Source organism: Paramormyrops kingsleyae, chromosome 24 (genome assembly GCF_048594095.1).
Source record: "Paramormyrops kingsleyae isolate MSU_618 chromosome 24, PKINGS_0.4, whole genome shotgun sequence".
Classification (NCBI taxonomy): domain Eukaryota; kingdom Metazoa; phylum Chordata; class Actinopteri; order Osteoglossiformes; family Mormyridae; genus Paramormyrops; species Paramormyrops kingsleyae.
In genome coordinates this window covers 9436614-9459375 of record NC_132820.1, presented here as the reverse complement: position 1 = coordinate 9459375, position 22762 = coordinate 9436614, and the positions used below count along the sequence as shown (strand labels likewise).

General features: G+C 46.9%; 3 protein-coding genes across 6 annotated transcripts; 1 reads left to right on the top strand and 2 right to left on the bottom strand.

The window, feature by feature from the left end:
* Positions 1-1936: 1936 nt before the first annotated feature.
* mrpl22 (mitochondrial ribosomal protein L22) lies at positions 1937-4100 on the bottom strand. Of its 2 annotated transcripts, none has more exons than XM_072706819.1 (7): positions 4028-4100; positions 3764-3806; positions 3418-3550; positions 3204-3269; positions 2976-3053; positions 2729-2798; positions 1937-2291 (listed from the first exon to the last, which is right to left on the bottom strand). In XM_072706819.1, the coding sequence occupies exons 1-7, from the start codon at positions 4077-4079 to the stop codon at positions 2083-2085; spliced, it is 651 nt and encodes a 216-aa protein (XP_072562920.1). In that variant the 5' UTR covers positions 4080-4100; the 3' UTR covers positions 1937-2082. The 2 variants fall into 2 exon arrangements, with proteins under 2 accessions (XP_072562920.1, XP_023700677.1); XM_023844909.2 differs by lacking the exon at positions 4028-4100 and adding an exon at positions 3897-4023.
* A 66-nt stretch (positions 4101-4166) lies between these two features.
* On the top strand, positions 4167-16220 carry gemin5 (gem (nuclear organelle) associated protein 5). Of its 3 annotated transcripts, none has more exons than XM_023844905.2 (28): positions 4167-4443; positions 4671-4825; positions 4981-5162; positions 5606-5757; positions 5881-5982; positions 6116-6248; positions 7107-7269; positions 7883-8095; positions 8189-8274; positions 8900-8979; positions 9152-9282; positions 9546-9619; positions 9696-9877; positions 9988-10127; positions 10611-10782; positions 11488-11688; positions 12083-12199; positions 12396-12518; positions 12619-12714; positions 12792-12929; positions 13069-13216; positions 13363-13482; positions 13597-13807; positions 13956-14210; positions 14415-14577; positions 15069-15459; positions 15722-15800; positions 15901-16220. In XM_023844905.2, exons 1-28 carry the CDS (start codon positions 4302-4304, stop codon positions 16105-16107), a joined length of 4356 nt encoding a protein of 1451 aa, XP_023700673.2. In that variant the 5' UTR covers positions 4167-4301; the 3' UTR covers positions 16108-16220. The 3 variants fall into 3 exon arrangements, with proteins under 3 accessions (XP_023700673.2, XP_023700672.2, XP_023700671.2); XM_023844904.2 differs by having other exon boundaries at positions 12080-12199; positions 12622-12714; XM_023844903.2 differs by having other exon boundaries at positions 12080-12199.
* A 1325-nt stretch (positions 16221-17545) lies between these two features.
* Positions 17546-22753, bottom strand: fam114a2 (family with sequence similarity 114 member A2). Its single transcript, XM_023844906.2, has 14 exons — positions 22640-22753; positions 21852-22094; positions 21447-21543; positions 21132-21248; positions 20911-21008; positions 20211-20345; positions 19852-20010; positions 19604-19727; positions 19349-19434; positions 19034-19156; positions 18627-18766; positions 18445-18517; positions 18125-18178; positions 17546-17973 (listed from the first exon to the last, which is right to left on the bottom strand). The coding sequence occupies exons 2-14, from the start codon at positions 22074-22076 to the stop codon at positions 17872-17874; spliced, it is 1533 nt and encodes a 510-aa protein (XP_023700674.2). The 5' UTR covers positions 22077-22094; positions 22640-22753; the 3' UTR covers positions 17546-17871.
* Positions 22754-22762: the final 9 nt, after the last annotated feature.

The window sequence follows — 22762 nt, the reverse complement described above, 5'->3', positions numbered from 1 at the left end:
TAAAAAGTCGAAAGAACACAATATTCCGCTTATTTATGCATAAGCTCGGAAAACGGGTCCAAGTGGAGTCATGATTTTATATAAATGAAATAGAGGCCTATAAAATGTTATGCGTAACAACAGTGACGCCTGCAGTGAGACAGCGGACATTACAACAAATTCAGCGCTATAAATAGACAACGCAGCTCCAGCCACAATCCGATGGACAAAATAAATGTAACAAATTGCAAATATGCATTAGAACATGTATATCTATTTGCAATTCTTGGCGTGAATGTGTATGTTTAAAATGTAATTATCTACTTAGGTTATATAAAGGCCTACATGCACATTTCCCGCTAGCTTTTGCAACTGTTTATTAATGGTGTATGTGTATAACTTGGAAAATTTTACTTTGACGATACTGATAGTCATACAATCATGTCAATACAGTATAATTAAACTTGATTGAAATTTGCCGCTAGGCATTTAGTTTTGGTATCAGCCTGCCTATGAATATTTAGCGTATGAATAATTGTAACCGCGAATAAATACATGCACATAATTTCCTTTAATTAACAAAAATGTTTAAATACTAAATATTTGGGTAACTGTTGAGTGAATTTGTTTGTTTATTAGAAATTTGAATATATGAATAATCAATACTCCATAAAACAACGTTATCATCCTGAGATAAAAGAAATTGCATAACAACAACAAAAACAATAATAATAATAATAATAATAATAATAAAAAATATGTTAAATCGTTTTCAGGAAACCAGTAACTATAATCTATATCTTCAATTCATATACCATACACGGTTTCAAGAAACAGACATGTAAGAGTTGAAAGCTTGATTTTTTATTTTTGTACTTTTAATAGAGGTAGCTGAGCGACGGGGGGAATGCAAAAAATAGTAAGCAATTAACATTCGCAAATAGCAGGTAGGTTCCCTGCAGCACCAATGAGGGGGCTTGCTGTCAAAATGACGGAAAAACAGGAAAAAGGCGAAGCGGGAAAATAGAAAGAGAGACGCGATAAAACGGCATCTATATATTTTCCGTAACAAGGTGATAATTTCCTGGTCACGCGCTTTGCCTGAGGTCCTATATTATGGGAACAATTAAAAAATGACACCTGGACTAACGTATAATCTGTGCATATAAAAAGATATTCACTTACCATTTACCTGTATATCATTAAAGGTAATTAGCGGCAGGGGGGTAGATCCTCTCTTAGCTCCCGGTCGAGGTCACGTGCTTGATGAGCTTTATTAGATGGATGCTGCACTTAATCGCTTTATTAAAAGCGCGCCAGTTTTTCACGTTTCAGTTTATTTTTAAGAAGCGTTTCTTCCGGGTATTCGGAGCATCACGATAAATCATTTGATTAATCTAAGATTTTCGGGATAATATTTATTGAGTTTTCCCTGCGTAGTGTTGCATTTGTACTAATATGTAACCTCTCCACTGACTTACGAACTAACTTTGCTATTAATGTGAATTCTTATGCGCGGACAGATATCATGATTCAAGCGATTATTATTATAATTAGAACGATAAAACACTGCCTGTGGTGTTTATATGCAATGCATCTTCCCTGAGTGCTAATCCAGTCCGGGGTTGTGGTGTCTGGAGTCGATCTCAGGAAAAACAGAGCACGGGACTATAGGCAAGATGCTAATGCATCGCAGTGCACGAAGACATTCAAATGTTGTGCATAACTCAGAAATGCCAATTCACATAAGCCCATATTATACTGTGCAACTCAGCCACCTAGTGTGCAAATATCATCCCCCAGAAATGCCTTTATACTGCCAAACACATTTTAGATTGACACCTACATTGCAATCCCAAAATATATCATTTTCACATCATTCAGGTCAATGTATTTTAAAATGTTTACACCTTTCGTTCAATTCCCCCTTGTGAAAAAAACAGCACACTCACAAAAATGACATAACAAATTCTTTAATTTAACAATACAGCCTTTATCGATTATCCACCTAAAGGGAATACCGGGAAAGTGCCAGGAGTGGTCTTTACATTTGCAAGTTTTCACTCCCTTGTGTAACCAGTAGGGTGTGGGGTCTCGGCCCATCTACAGCGAGTGAATAATGGTGCGGTTCCTCAGCTGCTGGACGTACTCCTTGGCCTGGTCGAAGTTGGTCTTCTGCTCCACCTTCGGGGGCAGCCCCTCTACCAGCTTCACAAAATAGTGGCAGTGTACTTTGTCCATGATCCCAAACCGGCCCCTGCCATGAATCCTGATGCGTTTCAGATACATCCCCTTCCCAGAGAAGGACTCAGCTGCCAAGCAGACAGACATTGACTTAAACACTATACATTTGTATTCAAACGGCACATTGAACTGCTCAGTAAATCAGAGTATATCAATGAGGAAAAACTACCTGGGAATCAATAATTCAGACACATTATTTATGTGAACAATCCAATCCAATCGTTCTATATAAATCTATGCAGGATGTTTTTTGCCTGTCAGACATTTGTAAAGGAAATTTTGTCAGTCTCCAGAGATTCAGGATGATGGTTCCCTCCATAATTCTGCAATAAACATTTCTACCATTTTCAGTTCCACCCAAAGTCTTAAATCTCTAAACTCTCAAATCATACCATAAGAATGCTTTTAAGGGTGGTGGTGGTGGTGGTGGTGGTGGTGGTGGTGGTGGTGGTGGGGGGGGGGGTGTTTAGCAATGGTAAAATGTGTAAACCCCCAATACACTTACCGACATATAAATTGGATCTGTACTCTACATTGTGGTTTTTAACAGCCATTTCTTGGGCCTCTAATAGGACCTAAAATTGAAAAAGAGATGTTTGTATAAATACGATGGCTAATTAATGCAAATTGGATGTACCACTCAGCTTCAGGGGGAAAGTGGGGGAAAGTAGGTGCAGCAGCCAAACTGGTGGAAATGAATTCAACTGAATACGTAAGAAATGTTAAAGCATAGATAGTTACAAATCACGTACCTCCTTGATTATCTTGGCCCCCTTTTTATCACTGAACTCAAGCTGTCCGAGGGCCTGGTCTATAGTCATCCCTCTTATCTATACAACAAAACAATATTACCCAAAATATTTATTATTATATGTGAACAGAATGCACAAATATACAACTTACATTAAAATTTAATTTCACTATACAGTAAAGCTAAATGGTATACAAATTACCTTGGACGAAAGAAAAAATGTACTTACCAATTTTGCTAGATACCACATCTTATCCTTACTATACTTTATTTGGTATCTGCAATGATGTATCTCCTAAATAAACAAATACGTGTAATTAGTAAACTGATCTTGCAAGCTTGGGCATTTAGACGACACAAGGCAAACTTGTGAACAATCGATGATCGTACGTTTACTTTACAACGATTACCCAGACGATGGTAATACAGTGCTCAAAACTCACGGCTGGTCTGCGTGGCTCTCCTGGTAATTGGGGAGGATAAACTATACGATTCTTTCTCTCCCAGTTTTTGGCATCTACCGTTGCGGTTGTGTGGAAGTTTGCATGATGGAGATTGCTGAATGAAGCGAGTAACCTGAAAAGCAATGCAGGAGCTGGATCAGACTACCAAGTAACGGAATCCAAAAGACATAATGACCACAGGAAAAACCTGTAAAACCATGCCATATATACAAGATGGTTACATTTTACAACTCTGAACTGAAAAACAAATATGCTGTCTTTCATTTTTCCTATTGCCACCTATCACAGGTCACGAACACTAGCCAGTTAATTAACTTCTCTTTACCTTGAATGGATCTGTCGCGCAAAGTTTCCAATGAGAGAGAACCCTAGAATAATAAAGAAACTGTAAGTTTAATCGCAGTAAAAATGTAACATTGTATGCAGAATTATTCTTTAAAAAATTATATTGGCCGTACCCACTCCTGCCACACTGGAGGTCGCCATGTTACATCTTTTGACACAAATCACTTTACGGTAAAGTTCAGTAAGAGAGATATAACAATACTCATACGCAGTATTAAAAGTGCAAATGAAAATGGACATGTACCGTGTAAAAGAAAAGTACTGAATAATATATAGTTCAATATCCGTTTCCCCATTTACAGTTAAATGATGCCATTGATTATATATCCATTGTCCTTTAAAGGACACCGTAGTTTTTGCGACGCTGTAAAAGGTATCGGTTTTCGGTACTTTTGCTATGCGGCGTGATAAGCCTTGAAATGCGTGAGAGTGGCAGTGGTGCTCGTTGACGATTTGATAACTGTTACACAGTCGTGAATGATTTTCTTGGCGTGGCATTTTTGGATATTAGTGTCAGAATGCATGAGCGACTTCTTCCAGCTTCTCCAAACTGGTATTGCTCCCGGTCCAGTGACATAAATAGCAAAGGAGTTTTTGGCTTTGCTGCTAAAAACACTATATATTTAATCAGTGTAACCGAATCCTCGACTGCAGTAGTGGGTAAGCACAGTGTTTTTCCTCTTAATGTTTTATTGCTTTCTTTACCCAGCTCCACTGTAGTAGTTAGAGAGCATGTTACATCTATGCAGTACGCACATCATCCATGCTTTTTTTTTTTATCCAGTATAAGGTATATAAGTTTTAAAACATTTTAAATTTTTGAAATGATGTTACATTAGTACGCGCAATAGTTCTTTCTTGATAATGGATCCTTTCTTTGCTCTCAGGTGAATTGGCAGGCCACAGAGAGAGAGTATCGGGCTTTACGTTCTGCCACCATCCCGGTCAAGAAAATGTATGTGCAAGTGCCTCTGACGACGGAACGGTTAAAATCTGGGACATCGAGCAAAAGGTTTCACTGAAAGACCATAAAGCTCACCAGGTAACGGCTTTCAAACTGCCATTGTTCAAACACACATAAAAATAAAAACTGAGAATCTTGCCTGTTGCCTCTTAACTCCCGGTACCTAATGGATACTGTTCCTTCTACTTGTAAAAAGAATGAGCCAATATGATGCCAGTCTGTTTTTCCTTCAGAGCACAATCACAGCCCTCCACTGGTCTCCAGTCCAGAAGGACTTGGTGGTTTCTGGTGATGAAAAGGGCATCATCATCTGCTACTGGCACAACAGGAATGAGACTCTCAGCTTCTTTCCAGAGCCCAGAAACATCTTCTGCCTGTCTTGCTCTCCTCATAATGAAAATCACATTGCAGTGGGGTAAGCTCTGATTCTGGGGGAAACCCCCATGTGTGGTGCCACCTGTGGAATCATTGTCATGACGACCACAGAAAATTCCATCATTGATATCTCCAGTGGTTATTTGACACATCACTGTAATCTTAGCCTTGATTTGAAAGTATGCAGATCTTGGCTGTTTCTCAGTTCCAAGAACGCAAAGATCGTACTTGTGCTTTTGGCAAGATCGGTCTTGCTAAGTTGCCTCTCAAGAACGAATTTGGGTTTGATCTCATTTGGCAAGGATGCAGCCAATGTATCCTTGATATTTGGGGCGGGGCTCTAACGATATCTGGGATGTTTGCCGCCTTCTGAGTATTGGAACTGGTCTCCGGCAATGAAATATGACAAAAAATGTGTACGCGACAACACGAGTGCGGTCAAGTGGACCTTGAGATGTTCTGATAGTGATTTTTATTTTAAAGCTACAAAGATGGGATGATCATAGTCATGGACATCAGTAGGAAAAACGAGGTGGTCCATCGCTTAAGAGGCCATGATGACGAAGTTCACGGCCTCTCCTGGAGCCCTCAGCCCGGCGAGGAACTGCTGTACAGTCGCCTTGGGGAGAGCCCAGGTTCGAGAGTCTTCAGGGCTTTGCGTCTTTCTGAGTGACGCGGTGAAGCACACAGGGTGCGATAAAAGCTTTGGGCTGAATAGTTGCAGTGAGGCGATTTTTAACTTCTGGCTTGGTCTCCAGAGGCAAGCAGTGAGGTGTCAACTGGTGTTGAGACAGGCTGCTATCTGGCTTCGGGGAGTAAGGACCAGACCGTCCGGATCTGGAGCACCGCAAGGGGGAAAGGTAAAATAAAATTTTAAAAAAATCAAAGTGACATTTTTATATAGATCCGGAGCTTCAAGTCTGCACGTACTAGCAGTGCTACTGTGCTACTTTGAATATTATTGGGTTAGGCGTGTTGTCTGTCCCCCGACAGGTGTGATGACCCTTAAGCTGCCCTCCCTGAAACGCAGGGGCGTCGGAGTCGACCCAGGAGTCAAGGAGAGACTCTGGCTGACGGTGCACTGGCCCAAGGGGAGGCCGACGCATGTCGTCTCCAGCTGCTTCGGGTAAAACTGCAGCCAGTGTTTTACAACAGTCATTCAGATGCGATCCATTAATTCTAAAGCAAATCTGCTCACGCTTGGCTGCTACATATACGGTTTATTCGGCGTCCGCTTTGATTTGAAAGCAGCTACATATTAAACGTCCGGTGATGGTCTGACTCGGCTGGAAAACGTCCAGGTTTTTTCGGAATTAGAATCTGCTTTATTTGAGGAAATTCCCAGAAACTATTTTAAGAATTTTTATTTATTTTTTTAACCCTTGGCCCTAATGAGTTGCACTAGTAACTCTTACTGCTCCAGCCAAAATTTCAAAAGAAGCCCCAACAAAGAACACAGTACGTCCATCTGTCCGCTCGCGTTCGCATTTGGGACTGGGATCACCGGACACAAGTCAGTTCGGGCCTCGATAGCTGTCCATCACGTATACATTACTGTATGCTTACTGAGTTATATGCTCGATATGGACAGTGGGCCATTGAACGGTTGATGGCCCATTCTCATGCACCTGTTACACTAAGCCTGGGTGGGCAATAACATTTAGGTCAGCTGTTCAAACCCAGGTGTAGAGGACCTGTCAGTCCTCTAATTAGTAATCTAATTAGGGAGCTTCAGCGAAAACCCACATACGCAAAGGCCCTTTCTGAATAACATTGCCCACCCTTGCACTAAGTAATAGAACCACAAACATTCTGTGTATATTACTTAATGTGGACTTTGGACATAAATGCGATTGGACGCAACTTGATCAGGCGTAACTTGGCTTTTTTTTTTTTCCAGCTGCTTCAGGTCACTTTTGAGTTCCTCTTGGTCCTCAGGTTGGGTTTTTTTTTTCCTCCCATCCCTTGATCGTTGCACTTTTAGGGGCGAGCTGGTGATTTGGGATCTCGCCAAATCGGGCAAGCAGAAGTGGAGCCTCCTGGGGGCGGCGGCCGACAACCAGGCGCACAGTCGCATCGTCTTCAACATGAGCTCCGTGTGCCTGGGGGAGCACCGACTCCTGCTCAGCACCTCCATGGACAGGGAGGTGAGAAGCTGGGACCGGGAAGCACTTGGCGGATGAACGTTCCGGTCACATCCACAGCATAAGCGCTACACGACGTTAATAATCAACTTTTTAGAAATCAGTCCAATTACTGAACAGATGGTAAAAGTTACCTTTAAAAATCAACGGGACCGAGTCGTCTGTGCGATGTGTCACATGGGCAGTACTAGGCGGATTCAAGTGAAGATCCGTACGTGTGTCCTACGTGTAAAACTCCTTTAACTCTTAAGCACATTTTTTTGTTTTGTCCTTTGAACTCCCTCAGGTTTGGTTACCATTTTACTGACTCTTCAGAAGACTAATTTAATAAAGTCAAGCCAGTGGCTTTTTCTGTTATATGTCTTATCGTGCTAATCTTAGCTATTTTATTTAGATAATTAAATAATAATTAGATAATTAATTGGATAAAAGTTTTTCCATTTTGGTTATTCAGTCTGTATTAATGTCCATATACTCTCGCCGTGAATATAGGTCTAGTTGCTGCCATGGCGTTAAGAATCAACCTAGCTAGCTAATAAGCGCTTTGCTGCCCTCTGGTGGTAATGCATAGTTTTTTTTTTTGTGTTTTTTTTTAATTGGGAAAATTGCTCCTCAGATTAAATGCTGGGACCTGGAAACCATGGAGTGCTGCTGGACGTTGCCCACCCTAGGGGGCTTCGTGTACACGCTGACCTTCTCCCCGGTGGGCACGGGCTGCCTGGCCATGGGGGTGGGGGACAGTATGATCCGCGTGTGGAACACGCTCTCCGTCACCAACAAGTACGACACGAAGACCTTCTGGCAGGGCGTCAAGTCCAAAGTTACTGCCGTGAGTGTCTGGAGGTCGCTCCTCAACGACGCCATAAAGTGCCGTGAGAATCTCACATTAACCCCGCCCTTTCCTCGACTCCTCCCCACACAGTTGTCTTGGCACCCAGCAAAAGAAGGATCGTTGGCGTTCGGGACCGATGACGGCAAAGTTGGCATTTACGACGTTTTCTCAAACAAGTAGGTTATTTCTATTCAAGATCGATATTTCCCACGGGGGAAGTATGCAACTCGCCTCAACTCGCATTTTATTTATGAATCATATTATTTATTGTTACATTCTATTCTATTGTCTATTTAAGTACTTCACGATATGTCGCTAAACGCCTTATGAGATGTTTACGCTTGCAATTGCTACAGAGACCGTAAGCATGGATGCCACTGTCGCCTGGCATCAGTAGAAAATACCGTATGCCGTTGAACGTGCGTCGCAATGGCACCGTCGTAAAACGGGGAGCCTCAATACTGTTGCTCTGTGTGATGTTTACACTAAGAGAGCCAGCGACCTCCTTTTGTTGTGCATTTGACAATAAAGCTGACTAACTTAATGTTTTTGTAACGGTATTTTTGTTTGTTGTTTTTTCGAGAATGCATATTGACCTCGCCTACGTTTTCATACTTTCCTGTGTTCATTTATTTTTGTTTGTTGTTTTTTCGAGAATGCATATTGACCTCGCCTACGTTTTCATACTTTTCTGTGTTCGTTTATTTTTTTCTTGCGTTGGTAGTGCATCCAGCGTCTGTCGTCGTGACTTTTCTACCCGTGTGGCTTGTTTGAAGACACTAACGCGCAGTACTTTTGCAGACCACCACAGATATCCAGCACTTACCATCGCAAGACCGTGTACACGTTGGCATGGGGTCCCCCTGTCCCCCTTCTGCCTGGTAAATAATTTAAAAGCATCATACCAAAACACCCCCATCCCCCAAATCTTGCAATTGAAATTTGCTCCTATCCTGCTGGCTCTGACGGTAAATGTCATTCTAGCGGGGGCCGCTGAGACCTGGACTGGGTGGGTGGCACTTTTTTACGAGCAGCTTTCTCTGTCTGTCCCAGGGCCGGACGAGCCCCCCTTCAGCCTGTACAGCTGTGCTGGGGAGGGCATCATCTTCCAGCACAACCCCTGGAGGTTGGCGGACGAGGCCGTCGACATCGACGGGATCATCCGCAGAACCAACAACATCAAGGTAACTGCGCGTAGGAGTCTGTGGTGGTGTGGGGCTCAGTGGGTTTGGACATGAGCAGAAGGTCGTTGGTTCAAATCCCCGGGTCGGCAGAGTGATTTCACCATTGAGGCCCTTAACCCCAATGTACAACATAAATATGTTAATTATGTCTCACTTTGTACCTTCATACATTCAGGCCTTGGAACCTGTCCACAATACGACGTTTATTTTTTCGTCAAAGGTGGGTGGGTGTTGCAATGGTGTTTACTGTGTTTACTGTGCAGCACAAGCTGTCCCCCCACACGGATCTCAGCTGGAAGCCAGACGGCAAAGTACTGGCGATCGGGAACGAGGATGGGTGCGTAGTGATGCCGTGTCCCGCGCCCCCACCCCCCACCGTGTTTCCATGGTGACGCCCTCTCCGCGCCCCTCAGGTCCGTAGACGTGTACCAGGCCCCAGCTCTGCGGCTCCTCTGCAGCGTGCAGCAGCACCACAAGATCATTAACGTGCTGCGTTGGCACCACGAGCACGCCGGCCAGCCTGGCGTGGGGCACCTGCTGGCGTCGGGCTCCAGCAACGCCGTGGTCTACGTGCACGACCTGCAGGCCGTCGTTGGTGAGCGTCCAGACTCTCTCCCACTGCTGCCTCTTAAACGTCCCCGCCCCAGGCTTCCCCTGTCGCTGCTGCCTCTTACCCCCCCCCCCCCCCCCCCACACTCTGCTCAGAGTCCCCCCCCGAGAGCCCCGTCCTGATCACGGAGGCCTTCCGCAGCCTGACAGGACACACCGCGAAGATCACTGGCCTGGCCTGGAGCCCCCACCACAGCGGGCGTCTGGTGACTGTCTGCTATGACGGCACTGCCCAGGTCAGTCACCACCGGGGGGCGGGGGGGGCAACCCCTGGCGGGGGCTCATTCCCGCCCGTTGCCCAGGCTTTTACTGGACCCCTCGGTGCCATTTATCCATGTCTCAGAATTCCCCACGGAAACATGCCGCCTTTCTTTTTCTGGACATGCGTATGTGTGACCGGGGAGGGCTGATTTTTGCCCTGGGGAGCTGGAGAAAGGCACGTCGACCTGGGGGCCGCATCACACCGAACGACGGAGCTCATGTGCCTCTTGCTGTAGTCAATAAGTTTAATAAAAAATAATAGAGTGCGTGTGAACGAGGCAGTGTGTGGCTCCGCGGGTCAGGACTCGCTGGTCCAAATCCCGGCATAGAGATTTTGCCATTGGGCCCCTCAGCAAGGCCCTTAACCCCCAATGGCTGCAGGTACTGGCTGACCCGCTTTCTCAGTTGTACATCGGCTTAGGTAACAAACGTAAATGTAAACCCGGTTTGTCACACAGGTGTGGGACGTTCTGGGCGAGGAGCCCGTGCGCAACTACAGGGGCCACCATGGCCGCCTCCTGTGTGTGCAGTGGTCCCCGGTGGACCCAGACGTGGTCTGGACCGGTGGCGACGACTTCACCGTGCAGGAGTGGGCCGTGTCCAAGCAGGAGCACACCCGACCCCCCCGAGGTGAGCCACTGGTGCGCTCAAGGTCGCGTCTCAAGGGACGCGACCTTGGCCCGATGTGCCTGAAGGCGGAACACCCCCCAGCCCACTGGGACTAATTAGCGGTGTGCGCCGTTTATGCTAATGCTAATACCAGCACACCCCCAGAACCACCAGAGGGGAGCGTGATATTAAGTAGAGGGCAGAGGAGAAGTATTTAACTCCAGAAATGGCCTGTTTGTTTGTATCAGTGGCCATTAAGGCGAAACACTCGCTCTAGACCAGTGTTTCTCAACCCAGTTCTCAGCGAACCCCAGCCAGTCCACGTTTTTGCTTCCTCTCAGCTCCCAGCGCACCTGTACCAGCTATTCGGTGTTCCTGATTGGCTGGGAGCTGGGAGGGAGCAAAAACGTGGACTGGCTGGGGTTCGCTGAGGACTGGGTTGAGAAACACTGCTCTAGACTGTGTTTGAGACCTTTTGGCTCAATCCTCATACTCTGCTAGCGACGCTTGGCATATTTGCCACAGAAATTGCTGGAAACGGGGTTTACTTTTGCAGTTTTTTCATTTCTGTGCATGCTGTTCGCGCTGATCCCAGCTCTTAAGGCCAGGTTTGTTCGACCTATTAAGATGATGTCATCAGCATCACCCACTCCCATTGGTTGACGAGCCCGTTGCCCAGGCGACATGCAGGAAGTCACCGCCGATCACTCTAAATGGCCCTCCCAGGTAAAAAAGGCATGGAGCTGGAGAAGAAGAGGGCACTGCAGCCCAAAAGCAAAACCAAGAAGAAGAAGCCTGCAGATAAGGGGCCGGCCAGGACGGAGGAAGCGGAAACCCCGAACGGGCAAGAAGAGAGAGCTGGAGGAGAGAGGCCGTCGGACAACGACGAGGCTGAATGTGAGGCCGTCGACAAGCTAGCCCTCTCGGGTATGGAGCCGTCTGCCTCTAGCACAGCTCTGCCCCTCAACTCTGAAACGTTCTGCAAGGTTAAGTTGTCCCTTGCGGAGATGATAGTAATAATTCATGTTTCCTAAAGCCACCTCACTTTCTATATGACAGAGTTTCATGAACATAAGTCTGAATTTATTGGGGGGTGATCATTTGTGCTTGTGGTCGGAAGGTTGCTGGTTCAAATCCCAGGGTCAGAGCCGTGATTTCACTTCTGAGCCCCCGAACAAGGCCCTTAAACCCACAGGACTGGCTGACCCCACTTGCAATTGTACGAGGATAGAAACGTTTGCTTAATAAGTAATTATAGTTGAATTACACTGTGCATTCAGTGTAATCCACCCAACGCTCTCCTGTCCGCCCCCTCCAGCAGTGAAGGAGCCCAATGGCCTGGCAGACAGAGGCGTCCCGGAGAAACTGCAGAATGGAGGGAAGCCTCCCCCCTTCGCCAAGAAGGAGAGCAGGGATGACAAAAGACGAGAGAGACCAGGTTCGTCCCCTGGTGCGAGTCTCCAGAGTCACATCTGGTGTCAGAAACTAAAACGAGAGGGTCAGAAAATCCTGTACCGCTTTAAAAGCTTAAGTTAGTTGAATCAGCTCTTCACTGCTGTGTTTTGATTAGTCGTACAGACTGATGGTGGCTTTGTGGTGAGCGGTGAACTTTTCCCTCTAACTGCTGTCCGCAGAGACCCTCCTGAAGAAGAGAAAGGGACGCTCCATCCTTCCCCTGAGCACCTCCATGGACCACCGGCCCAAGGAGGAGCTCCAAGAGGACTGCTTGACGCTGGCTGCCGTCAGGCACTCGGAAGGTCAGACCAGCTCCTGAGCCAAGCTGAGTCTCTCCGTCGAGGTCCCCTCTGGGGTGGCCATGCCCATTGCCTGTAGATAACCACCTACTGTCTTCCCTAGCAGTGCCCAGTCAATGCCTACCCGGATCGGGAGAGCATCTGCATCTGGGCCTGTTTGCGGACAGGCAAGCGCTCTACAGGATGTTCCAGGAAGAAGGTGAGGAAGACTTCTGTGATAAGGGTTGCAAGAAGCTGTTTTGATCACTTATGGATGACTCTCTTTCAATTGGACAGGGCAGAGTCACGTAGAGGGAGGTCACTATGACTCTGCCATCTACCTGCTGCTGTGGAAGGGGGACATCACGGGGGCACTGCAGCTGGCTACCGACAGAGGAGAACTCACTGACCATCTGGTCTCCATGGCTCCCATAGGTAGGGGACACCAATGGCTAGAGGTCATTCAAAACATCCGATTCTTGGCTTCCATAATCTGGGAAGAACATATCTCATTTTCCGGTGAACCGGTCTTTCGTGAGCAGACGAACCAGACTCCCACCTCTTCTCCTCTTAGCTGGTTACCAGGTGTGGTCCAGGACGGTGGAGGCCTTCGCCAAGCAGCTGAGCTTCCAGGAGCAGTTCGTGAAGGCCGCCTCGTATCTCCTTTCCATCAACAGAGTTTACGAGGCCATCAACCTTCTCAAGTCTCACAGCCTTTACAGGTGAATGATAGGTGGAGCACTAACAACTACAACATCATGTAGCAAGTAGCAGAAATCTAGAAGGACCACAAGGGAGCGCATATACATTAAACCTTCTAGTCAGTGTGGGAGAGACCATAGACTAACCCTTGCACACCTGCTTTCAGGGAGGCCATAGCATTGGCTAAAGCCAGACTGCAGCCTGATGACCACGTGCTCAAAGACCTCTACACTACCTGGGCAGCTGTGCTCGAGAAGGACGGCCATTACTCCACCGCTGCCAAGTGGTACGTGACGGAAGGCTGGTCCACCTCAAAACTTCTCAGCCGTATTCCCATGACTATCAATCTTTATTTTTACCGGTTAAGTTCCTTGGAACCTCATGAGCTTTGATGTCGTAGCTACCTCGCGGCAGACTGCCCCTTCGAGGCGGCGAAGGTCATTGCCAAGAAGGGGGACATCGCCTCGATGAAGACCGCCGCCGAGCTGGCGAGGATCGTGGGGGAGAAGGAGCTGGCGCATTCCCTCGCCCTGAGGTGCGCCAAAGAGCTGCTGGCAGCTCAGGATTGGCTGGGGGCCCAGGAAGTGCTGAGAAGCCAAGACAGCTTATTGGTCAGTACCATTGTCTTGCCACACCCATAACAGGACGTCGGTACCACTTATCTTGACATTTTTTTTTTAATATACAGGCAGAAATTTTGCAATTTAAAGGAACTTTTCATGTAAACTCCTCTACCAATAAGCCAATCCTGATCCACAGGGACACCAGTTATTGTTCTGCACCAATGAGCTACTTCTCGTCAGGCTGGCTGGAACCAATGGGATCGGTCCAAGCTCCAGCCCCACCCACAGCTGGTCGGTGCCTCATGCCCAGAGCTTCCTTGAAAATGTGAAGGACGTGTGGGAACAGGAGTTTGGTGTCTCGCCTGACGAAATGGAGAAAATGCGTGCAGTCCACAGCCAGCTTAAGGCATTAGAGAATCCCTCTGTGGCCAGTAGTGTCACCATGAAGCAGGTAAGCCTGCATGTTGGAAGTTTAAGAAGCTGAAACGGGATGCGGTACAGAAGCCTGAAGGACTTTTATTATGGTGACATTAGTCATCCGATGCAGGACTTTTATTATGGCGGCATTAGTAACTTGATGTCGGTGTAGAAGATGGCAAGTAGAGTATTGATTGCACTTTGTGACTGTTTGTACCCTCTTCTTTTGCCCCCCAAGCTGCTGTTCCACGTGTCCCTGGACATGACACACTGCGTGCTGAGCTGGTTGCTGGGAGACTGGGGGGCGGGGCTGGAGGAGCTGCTGGGGGCAGTGGCCAGAAGTGGGGACGTGGGGAGCTTCTGCCTGATGTCTGATGTCTGTCGGCTGCTCTTTCCCCAAGGTGAGCTTATCCCTGGCATCTTGGGGCGGGGGTACACTTGCCAGTCCACGGGACACGTGAACACACATACACACACATACATATTGGCATACCTATCTAAATGGGGATCTTTCATTCATTTCTACAGGAAAAACCTCATTCACGAATGTCTGAAAGTAAGGAGGCTTCGGGTTTTACCCCCCAAATATGGTCTATGCAAACACCCACACACACATGCAGCGGAGGCTGGATTCGAACCTCCAACCCTGGAGGTGTGAGACAGTGGTACAGGCTGCTTCCCTTTAATCAGACTTTGAACAATCACTAGATCTAGGGGGCATATAAATAATGCAGATGACTTCAGGAACTTCGCAGCACCAAAACTCCCGTGAGGGTAACCGTGACTGATGAGGTACTTAGGAGGGTAATAGAGAGAGCAGCCTGACGTCCTGAGAGGATTGGTCTGTTTAGCCCGTCCGCTGACTGACGTGTATAAATGTACTGGTTTTCAGGCATCGAATCCATCTCCCAGTACAAAGCCAAGCTGGATCCCAGTGATGAGCAGGGCGCGGCCGTCGCGAGGGGCCTGGAGGCCTTCCTGAGCTACGTGCAACTGTATGCAGTGTGGTGGGCCAGCAGCGGTACCACTGAGACCTCTGCTGGTTCTCTTCTGGAGAACAGGCTGGAGGGAGGTCCGGATGTGGAATCCGGTTCAGAAGTGGGACCCGGCCTGGACTTCTGCCAGACCCTGCTATCGGAGCCCCATGCCTCCTTCCAAGCCACGCAGAGAGCTATAGCTGAGGTTCAGCGGAGGCTGTCCAGCATGGTCCAGCAGCACACCCAGACCCAGAAGTCCCAGGCCACCGCCGGGGACTCTGAGTGCGGAGAAGCCCCAGAGCAGAGGTGCTGTGCCTGGTTCAGAAAATTAGCGATTAGCTTAACATTAGCATTTAGCATCAAATTAGCGATTAGCTTAAAATTAGCAATTAGCATCTAATTAGCATTTAAAAAGTACTAGAGCTGCCAGTGACCTGCAGCGTTCCTGTCTCCCTTTGCCTTCAGCTTGTTACCGTTAATCCTTTCTGCAGCTCTTATGTGGCCACACTGTGCCCTTATCCTGCTAGGGACTGAAATGGTTTCTTACCCCTTGGGTTCTGGTTAACAGCTCGGAGTCCCTGCCGGCCTTGATCGCCCGGGTGTCGGAGCACCGCAAGGAGCTGGCCGCTCTGCCTGACCACCTGAAAGTGAGTCGTGTCGGTCTGGAGCCTCTGTTCTAATCTTGATGGGAGGGTGAGAGAGGTCAGTGACTGGAGTCTCTTTTTCCTCCCCCCCCCCCCCTTTCAGAATATTCCCTTCCCCGAGGTCGTCGAATGCTGCCTTGTTCTCCTGTACATGGCCAGGACTCTCCACACTGTCCCTCCCCAGCTGACAGACCAAGCACTCCAGCTGCTACGCAAACACGGACCTGCTGTTTACCCCAAAGCCTCCCAGAATGCCTTAGCGGACTACCAGCAATGCTCTGCTCTTATGACGCAGACCAATAATGTCTAACTGTCCTTTTTTTTATTATGATGACATATCTATGTTTAGTATGAGCAGAATAAAATTGTAGATGGAGGGGCTGCCAGCCTGGGGCCCCCCCCTACCCCTGGGGGGGAACGTCATCCATGTGCATGAGAGTCCGATTTTTATACCAATTCACCAGCAGCAGCTTCTGTTTTACGCCTATAGAAATGTTTGGTATTATATTGGAGTAATTCACACCACGTCTTGGGTAAAGTTTAAACTGGGACAGTGAAATATTTTCACTGGGATCGCACCTGAGAAACCGGAAGCACATCAGTCCCAAAGCGGTGATCCCAAGACGCTTAGTCTGGCGTAAGTTTGCAAAATGTCAACTTCACGGTCGGCACCGGATGCTGAAACATTTCCCGAAAACTGAGCAATTGTACCTGTTTTACTTAATAGAATTTAATATATGTCCCCCCCCCCCTTGTAATTCATTGTCAGTCATTGAAGGAAACTGGCCAGCAAAATGGGGGGAGAAAAAACATGCCAATTCAACAAAAGGCCAGAGGGTGAAGTATGCAGAGATGGGAGGCTAAGTGGGCATTTCCACTGGGTACACTGGCGACCGAGGGGCCCCAATCTCCTGCTAGGGGCCACAGGAGCGCAGCACCAGGGGAAGCTTACTGTGGCATCAGGTTCAACTGCTGCCCCTCCCGTACCTCAGCTGGGGGTTAAACGGTACAACAGCAGTCACCACCTTTGGTAGGGGTCCAATGCGAGACCACCCCCAAGGTCTGATAGCCTGTAGGTCACCTCCTGTCCTTAAATTCAAGTCATGTTCCTCGATCCGGTCGACGTGTCCGGCCGTGCAAATGTTTTTCTTTGAATTTTTACAAAAGGTATTTAAAAAAGCACTGGATTTGAATCCATCAGTTGCGCTGTAACTCTGAATAGCCAACAGTGTCCCTGTGGTTTACAGTCACTGAACAGTGATCAAATCATAAGGTTCGTGACGTGCTGCACACGAGCGCTAACGCGATTGGTCCACTCCATCACATGTCAATTTACAACTAATGCCACGAATGGCGCTAATCATGAGCATATCACAGCAACCTGACATAGCAATTTATACACTCTCCTCCAGAGGGCTCTCTAACACCTTTTTGCAGTGGTTCTCAACTGGTTTAGCCTCAGGATGTACATTATTGCTCAGTCATTTCATATTTCATGTTCATATTTATTTATTACATGGGGGTGAAGGGAGGGGGTGCTGGCAATAAAACAATAATTTACCACGAAAACACTGCATGTCCCTTGCAGCCACAATATTTCCAAAATATGTATTTTTAACCACAGTATCTGTGACTGGCAACTGTTCTGTGATCCACGTTAAGGTCACAACCCACCCGTTGAGAACCACTGCCCAGTAACACATGCCAGTCCTTTCACACGGTACACAGACACAAACGTAGAGGGTGTATGACATCTTAACCGCTTCATGTTATAAACGTTACATTGCAAATGTTACAAATTGGACAAATTACAATAAAAGGAAGCACATTTATCGATTCTATAACAATTTTAAAATTAGTGAAATGGGACTGTTTGCTTGAAGTGGTTCGTCATCAACTATACATAAAAAATGTATAAACTATAAACTCCCTCTTGAAGAAAAATTTACAATTTCCGTCCCACACGACTGCGAAAAATTCTTAAGCTGAATTCTTAAGCTGTTCTAGTGCCGCAAGGACAGAGCAGACGGACGGCCCTCTGTCATAATCCCGCAGGTGGAAACGCGACAGCCAGTCAGTGCCGAGAGGAGCCCACGCTCTTCTGGATGTGTGACATCTGCAGTATGGGCAGCAGCAGCTGAAAAGCGTCCTGGACGTATGAGGCGCTGTTGGAGGCCTGAAGACGGCGAGAAAGCAGCTCGGCGTCATCGCATGTCACATGACACACGCGTGCGCACTGTACACACGCCGTCCGGAATGAGGGGTCACATTCCCTGTGTGTTAACTAGTCACCAGCCAAGTAAATGAGACAATAAAACTGTACTGACCTCCAGAAAAACACATGTTATCAGTGGATTCAAGATCTCCCCTTTTTCATTTGACTGCAAAATAAAACAAACAACCTTTACAAATCAAATCAGAGATGAGAAGGCGCAACAGAGCAGCAGCAGGCAATGAAATGATACGAGTTATAGTAAATTAATAAGTAAAGGTTAAGGACAAATAAATTAAATAAGAATGATAAAATAAAGCAAGAAAGAAATATGAAAAATGTCAAAGTGTCCATACCAAGAGTCTGATCTGCTGTAGAATAGCCTTACTGTGACACATCAAAATGCATAAAAAATACTTCTTAATAAAAACGTACCCCAACAGTAGTCAAACACGATGTGAACTTCTTGGACAACAGGGAGATCTCCTTGCACAATATGATAGTGATTCTGCAGAAGAAGAAAATCATACATTCTGAGCTGGAATAGGCACACGCCAGTACTGAGACATACGATATGGTGCCTGGACATGAGTCACGGTGGGGGGGGGGGCACTTACTGGGAGAGGGTGCGGGCCTGGCCCACGGCGCTCGACCCGGGGCTGTCGCAGTGCAGGACCAGCTCCGCCACCTTGTGGAAGTGCTCGATGGAGCGGGCCGTCAGCTCGGCCAGAGTCCTGATGGCTGACGAGTGGATGTCCTGAAAAAGGACAGAAGACAAGATACAGACAATACTGGGAAGGTGATTAAAGCACTTCGGCTGATCAACATGAAAAGCCTTCTAACACACACACACACACACACACACACACACAGACAGACAGAGTAAAAGACAGAGACAAAGTCAGGTGACAGGCAGACAGTGAAAGAGAGAGATGGGCATAGAGAGCAACAGAGAGAGCAGGAGACAGAGACAGGAAGAGACAGGGACAAACAGACATGCAGAGAGAGAGAGAGGTAGACAAACCTCCACAGTGCACGATGGCACTCCATCTCCTTTCTCACAAGGCTCCTCCTCCCCATTCCCTCCTTCCTCCCGTGACAAGCTTCCGGTTGCCTCGGCGATGCGCTCACATGCGTTCCTGCTGGCCTTAAATGAGACAGCACGCCCCCTTCAGGCCAGGCCATGGCAGATGTCATATCAGACTTAAGAAGTTCAGTACCGTGTATGTAACGTAATGAGTCTGTCCCACATACTGCTCTCCATCACACTGCCACCGCTTATCCGAACCGTTTCCCAGGCGTATTGTCGTGCACCAACAGCTGAAAATGCTCCAAATACCTTGCTGAGTTTGTCCACAGACACGGCTATCTGCAGCTCAGCCAGGGCGTCCGTCAGCTCCGTTACGAACTCAGAACCGTCATCGTCTTAAAGAGAAACACACAGAGATCAGGACCAATGACAGCCATCCAGAAACCACAATCTTAGCATTTTCATTATACCACTACTCAACCACAAAGCTATCTTGCGACTTCTTGGTTTTGAAGTTCCTCTATTCCAAAGGAGAGATACCCCATGGGACGCTGGCCTACACACCTATCCTGTCATCGAGCTCCTCTTCATCAAAATCGACCAGTGAGAAAGGAGCACTGATGAGCTGCAGGTCCTCCTTTAGCTGCACCAGCTCCTGACCGGAGAGGGTGGACAGCACAGACTTGACCTGCAGCAGGAGGGACCTAATCAGACTAATGGTCCAGTTGCTTGGATTTAAGGATAACATTTTCCTGGGGTTTAAAGAAGTAAAAGGGGAAAAAAAAGAATAGTAATTTTAAAAAGAAATCAACCTTGGTTTCACTCTCTCTAGAGAGGATTTCTAGAGCCTCCAAGTGAGACAGACCCTGGAATTCGTCAAACAACATTCCGTAATGGGCCTTCTTATCCATGTCCGTGGAAACCTCTTCTGATGTTTCCATCTCTTCCCTCTCCTTGGCTTCCCTTAGAACCTACCGGAAACACAGAACTTAACAGGTAAGCAGCACAGTATGTTACCTTTCACGTTAGAATATTTCATCATAGCCATTTTGCCTGTTATATACCAAGTTTTTTCTCCTTTTATAATTAACTTAAATGACTACACATCGCAACTAATTCTTAGGCTTCAGGTTTGATTTCAAGACCCGTTTGCCGCATTTAAGCAATTCACCTGGGACAGTGTGGACGTCCTGTTCATCAGGCCCTTGGTTCTTTTAAATCCCGGATCCCCTTCTGCGATGACGTCCATGGTTTTCTTCCCAATGAACTCCAAAGCATCCAGACCGCCAGTTATCACCGTTTTTCCCTAGAAAAAACGGCACTCACTGTCAGCCCGCCGCCTATGTATTCACAGTAAAACATGATGATAAAGTGAAGAATGGAGACAGTAGGACACAGAATCCCGACCCAGGCTTACATTGTCACCTGACCGCCAACTGTCGGGGGAACCCAGCAAACCTCAGACCAAGTTAAAGCAGTATTAATAACCAGTAGGGCTGCAAAATTCTGGGAATTATCCCATTAACTTCCCATGGAAAGTTTCCAACTTGAAATATTTCCAAAATTCCCCAGCTTAACTTCCCATGGAATGGAGAGTTTCAGAAAAATTTCCAACTCTTGTGCAACCCTACTAGCTACTTAACCTTTACTCCAGTGTTTCTCAACCCAGTCCTCATGAACCCCCAGCCAGTCCACATTTTTCTCCCTCCCAGCTCCCAGAACATCTGTAACCAAGCAATCAAGCGATCACAGACACCGAATATCTATTAGAGGTGTGCTTCGAGCAAGCAAAAATGTGGATTGTCTGAGGACTGGGTTGACAAACACTGCTCTCCACCACTACCTACATAAAAACCGGTGATGTCACTTACGGTGCTCTGAACCACGCTTGAGAGCGATGACAACATTCCCATGGCTCCGCCCATTACGAAGGAGCCACTTTCATCCTCTTCTCCGTGGTCAGCTTCACCTGCGCAACAAAACACATTTAACATGACACAAACCACTACTCCACTCTATAATGCAGAACTTATTCATCATCAAACAAGACCCTGCTCCCCCACACAACAAAATACACGAGGTCGGTCATTACCTTCCGCTGCTGCAGCTGCTGTGGCTTCCTCCTCGTGTAGCTGTGCAGAGAGTTCTGTGGGGCTGGGTACGCCAAGTGACGTCTCTGCTTTTTCAATCACTTGAGAAATCCCTTGACCTTAAAGGACAAATTTGCATTGGAATGTGACCTGAGATTACAGTGGTCACGTTAATACAATTTTTACAAACGCCAAGTTTGACTTATTCCCTGATCTTGTACAGTCAGAGCCCTTCGGTGTAAGAGTAACAAGTCACCGTCTCCACCGATCCTCCACCAAGCTTGCCTACAGCACCCCTGTGCCAGATCGCTGCTCACCTACGCTGGCCACTGTGGCCGAGGCCGTGGAGATGATGGACTTGCCCCAGCTCCCCCAGTAGCCCCACCCCTCCTCAGACACTGTCTTAACAGGCTCCTGCAGGGGAGACAGACATATGACACATTCATCAATTGTGCATTTAAAGGTAATGCCATCTTCATAAATGATGTGTACTCGTGCAAAATATCTGATCACAATGTTTGATTTCTACGTTTCTTTATCTGACACTTTTCTCCCGAGCAACGTGTATTTCTGTGGACGCGGGATCAGACAACTCGGAGCAACTCAGGTTTAAGGACCTCGCTTACGTGCCCAACAGTGTGTATTTAACCTAAAATTTCAGCAGAACCACCTGGAATTCTGAGTTTGATCATTTGAACAAAAAGAGATGCAACAGAACTAACTGCTGGGCGGTGCTCCGCAGATTTCGGCGATTCAGCTTCCGGCTCAGTGGGAGATCTGTTCTCGGGTCTCCTGCGGGTCTTCCAGGCTGGTGCCGCATTCCCGTCATTCTCTCCTTGAGTCTCTGCAGCAGCACTGTCTGCCGTAGAGGGTGGTCGCCCCAGGGAATCCGCATTAGAGGCCCCTTCCTTCTTTTCGGCATCCGTTTGGCTCTCAGTGTCCGACATCTTAACACATTCCTGCCTCTACGAGACACACAGGAACATTTCAATACAAACCGAGGTTACATATGATTTGCTGCATTTATGATACTCCCTAGTTAATCCATAACTGCCCTTTCCACTTGCAATGACAGACTCCAATCTGATAAATGTTTTCTTTCCATAACCAATGTATGCAATCTAAATCAATTAGTCAGATAATCTCGGTTAAAACAGGTGCAAAGAATTTAAAAAAATCCTTTTTGAGGTCTAAACAAAAATTAATTAACCATAAAAAGATAATAGATATTTCAGTGCATCTTCAAGGTGTAATAGGATATTCTAATTAAAGTAAGGATACAATAACGAAATGACCATAGTGAATGCCCATTTGAGAAATATTGCTTTTTAATTTTATACGTAAACCCAAGAGCTCTACAGAAATAATAACTAATATAAAAAAAACTGATTTCTGTGGAGTCTCGTAACAGGCACATAAACAGATAGCTAAAACGTTTCTTTACTTCACTAGACCCACTTTTTCCAGATTCTTAGAGCCCAGACGTCCGGCCAAAACACCCTTAACAAACCTGTTTTTGTCCTTGAGTGATTTCGGATCTTAAAACAACGCAGCAGATCTCACCCTGACAGCCACGTCACTTTCGCTCCTTATGTTTTGGTCGAATTTTTCCCTTCAGAACCGGATATTTCGT

Coding starts and splice junctions, on each gene's coding strand:
- mrpl22 (XM_023844909.2), bottom strand. CDS start 4,023: ATGTCCATTTTCATTTGCACTTTTAATACTGCGTATGAGTATTGTTAT. Junction 3,807..3,896: donor CTCCAGTGTGGCAGGAGTGG/GTACGGCCAATA, acceptor TTATTATTCTAG/GGTTCTCTCTCATTGGAAAC. Junction 3,270..3,417: donor GAGAGCCACGCAGACCAGCC/GTGAGTTTTGAG, acceptor TTGTTTATTTAG/GAGATACATCATTGCAGATA.
- gemin5 (XM_023844903.2), top strand. CDS start 4,302: ATGCATGAGCGACTTCTTCCAGCTTCTCCAAACTGGTATTGCTCCCGG. Junction 5,983..6,115: donor GAGCACCGCAAGGGGGAAAG/GTAAAATAAAAT, acceptor GTCCCCCGACAG/GTGTGATGACCCTTAAGCTG. Junction 15,801..15,900: donor CTCTGCCTGACCACCTGAAA/GTGAGTCGTGTC, acceptor CCCCCCTTTCAG/AATATTCCCTTCCCCGAGGT.
- fam114a2 (XM_023844906.2), bottom strand. CDS start 22,076: ATGTCGGACACTGAGAGCCAAACGGATGCCGAAAAGAAGGAAGGGGCC. Junction 19,435..19,603: donor GGAGCTCGATGACAGGATAG/GTGTGTAGGCCA, acceptor TTTCTCTTTAAG/ACGATGACGGTTCTGAGTTC. Junction 18,767..19,033: donor TGCCATCGTGCACTGTGGAG/GTTTGTCTACCT, acceptor GTCCTTTTTCAG/GACATCCACTCGTCAGCCAT.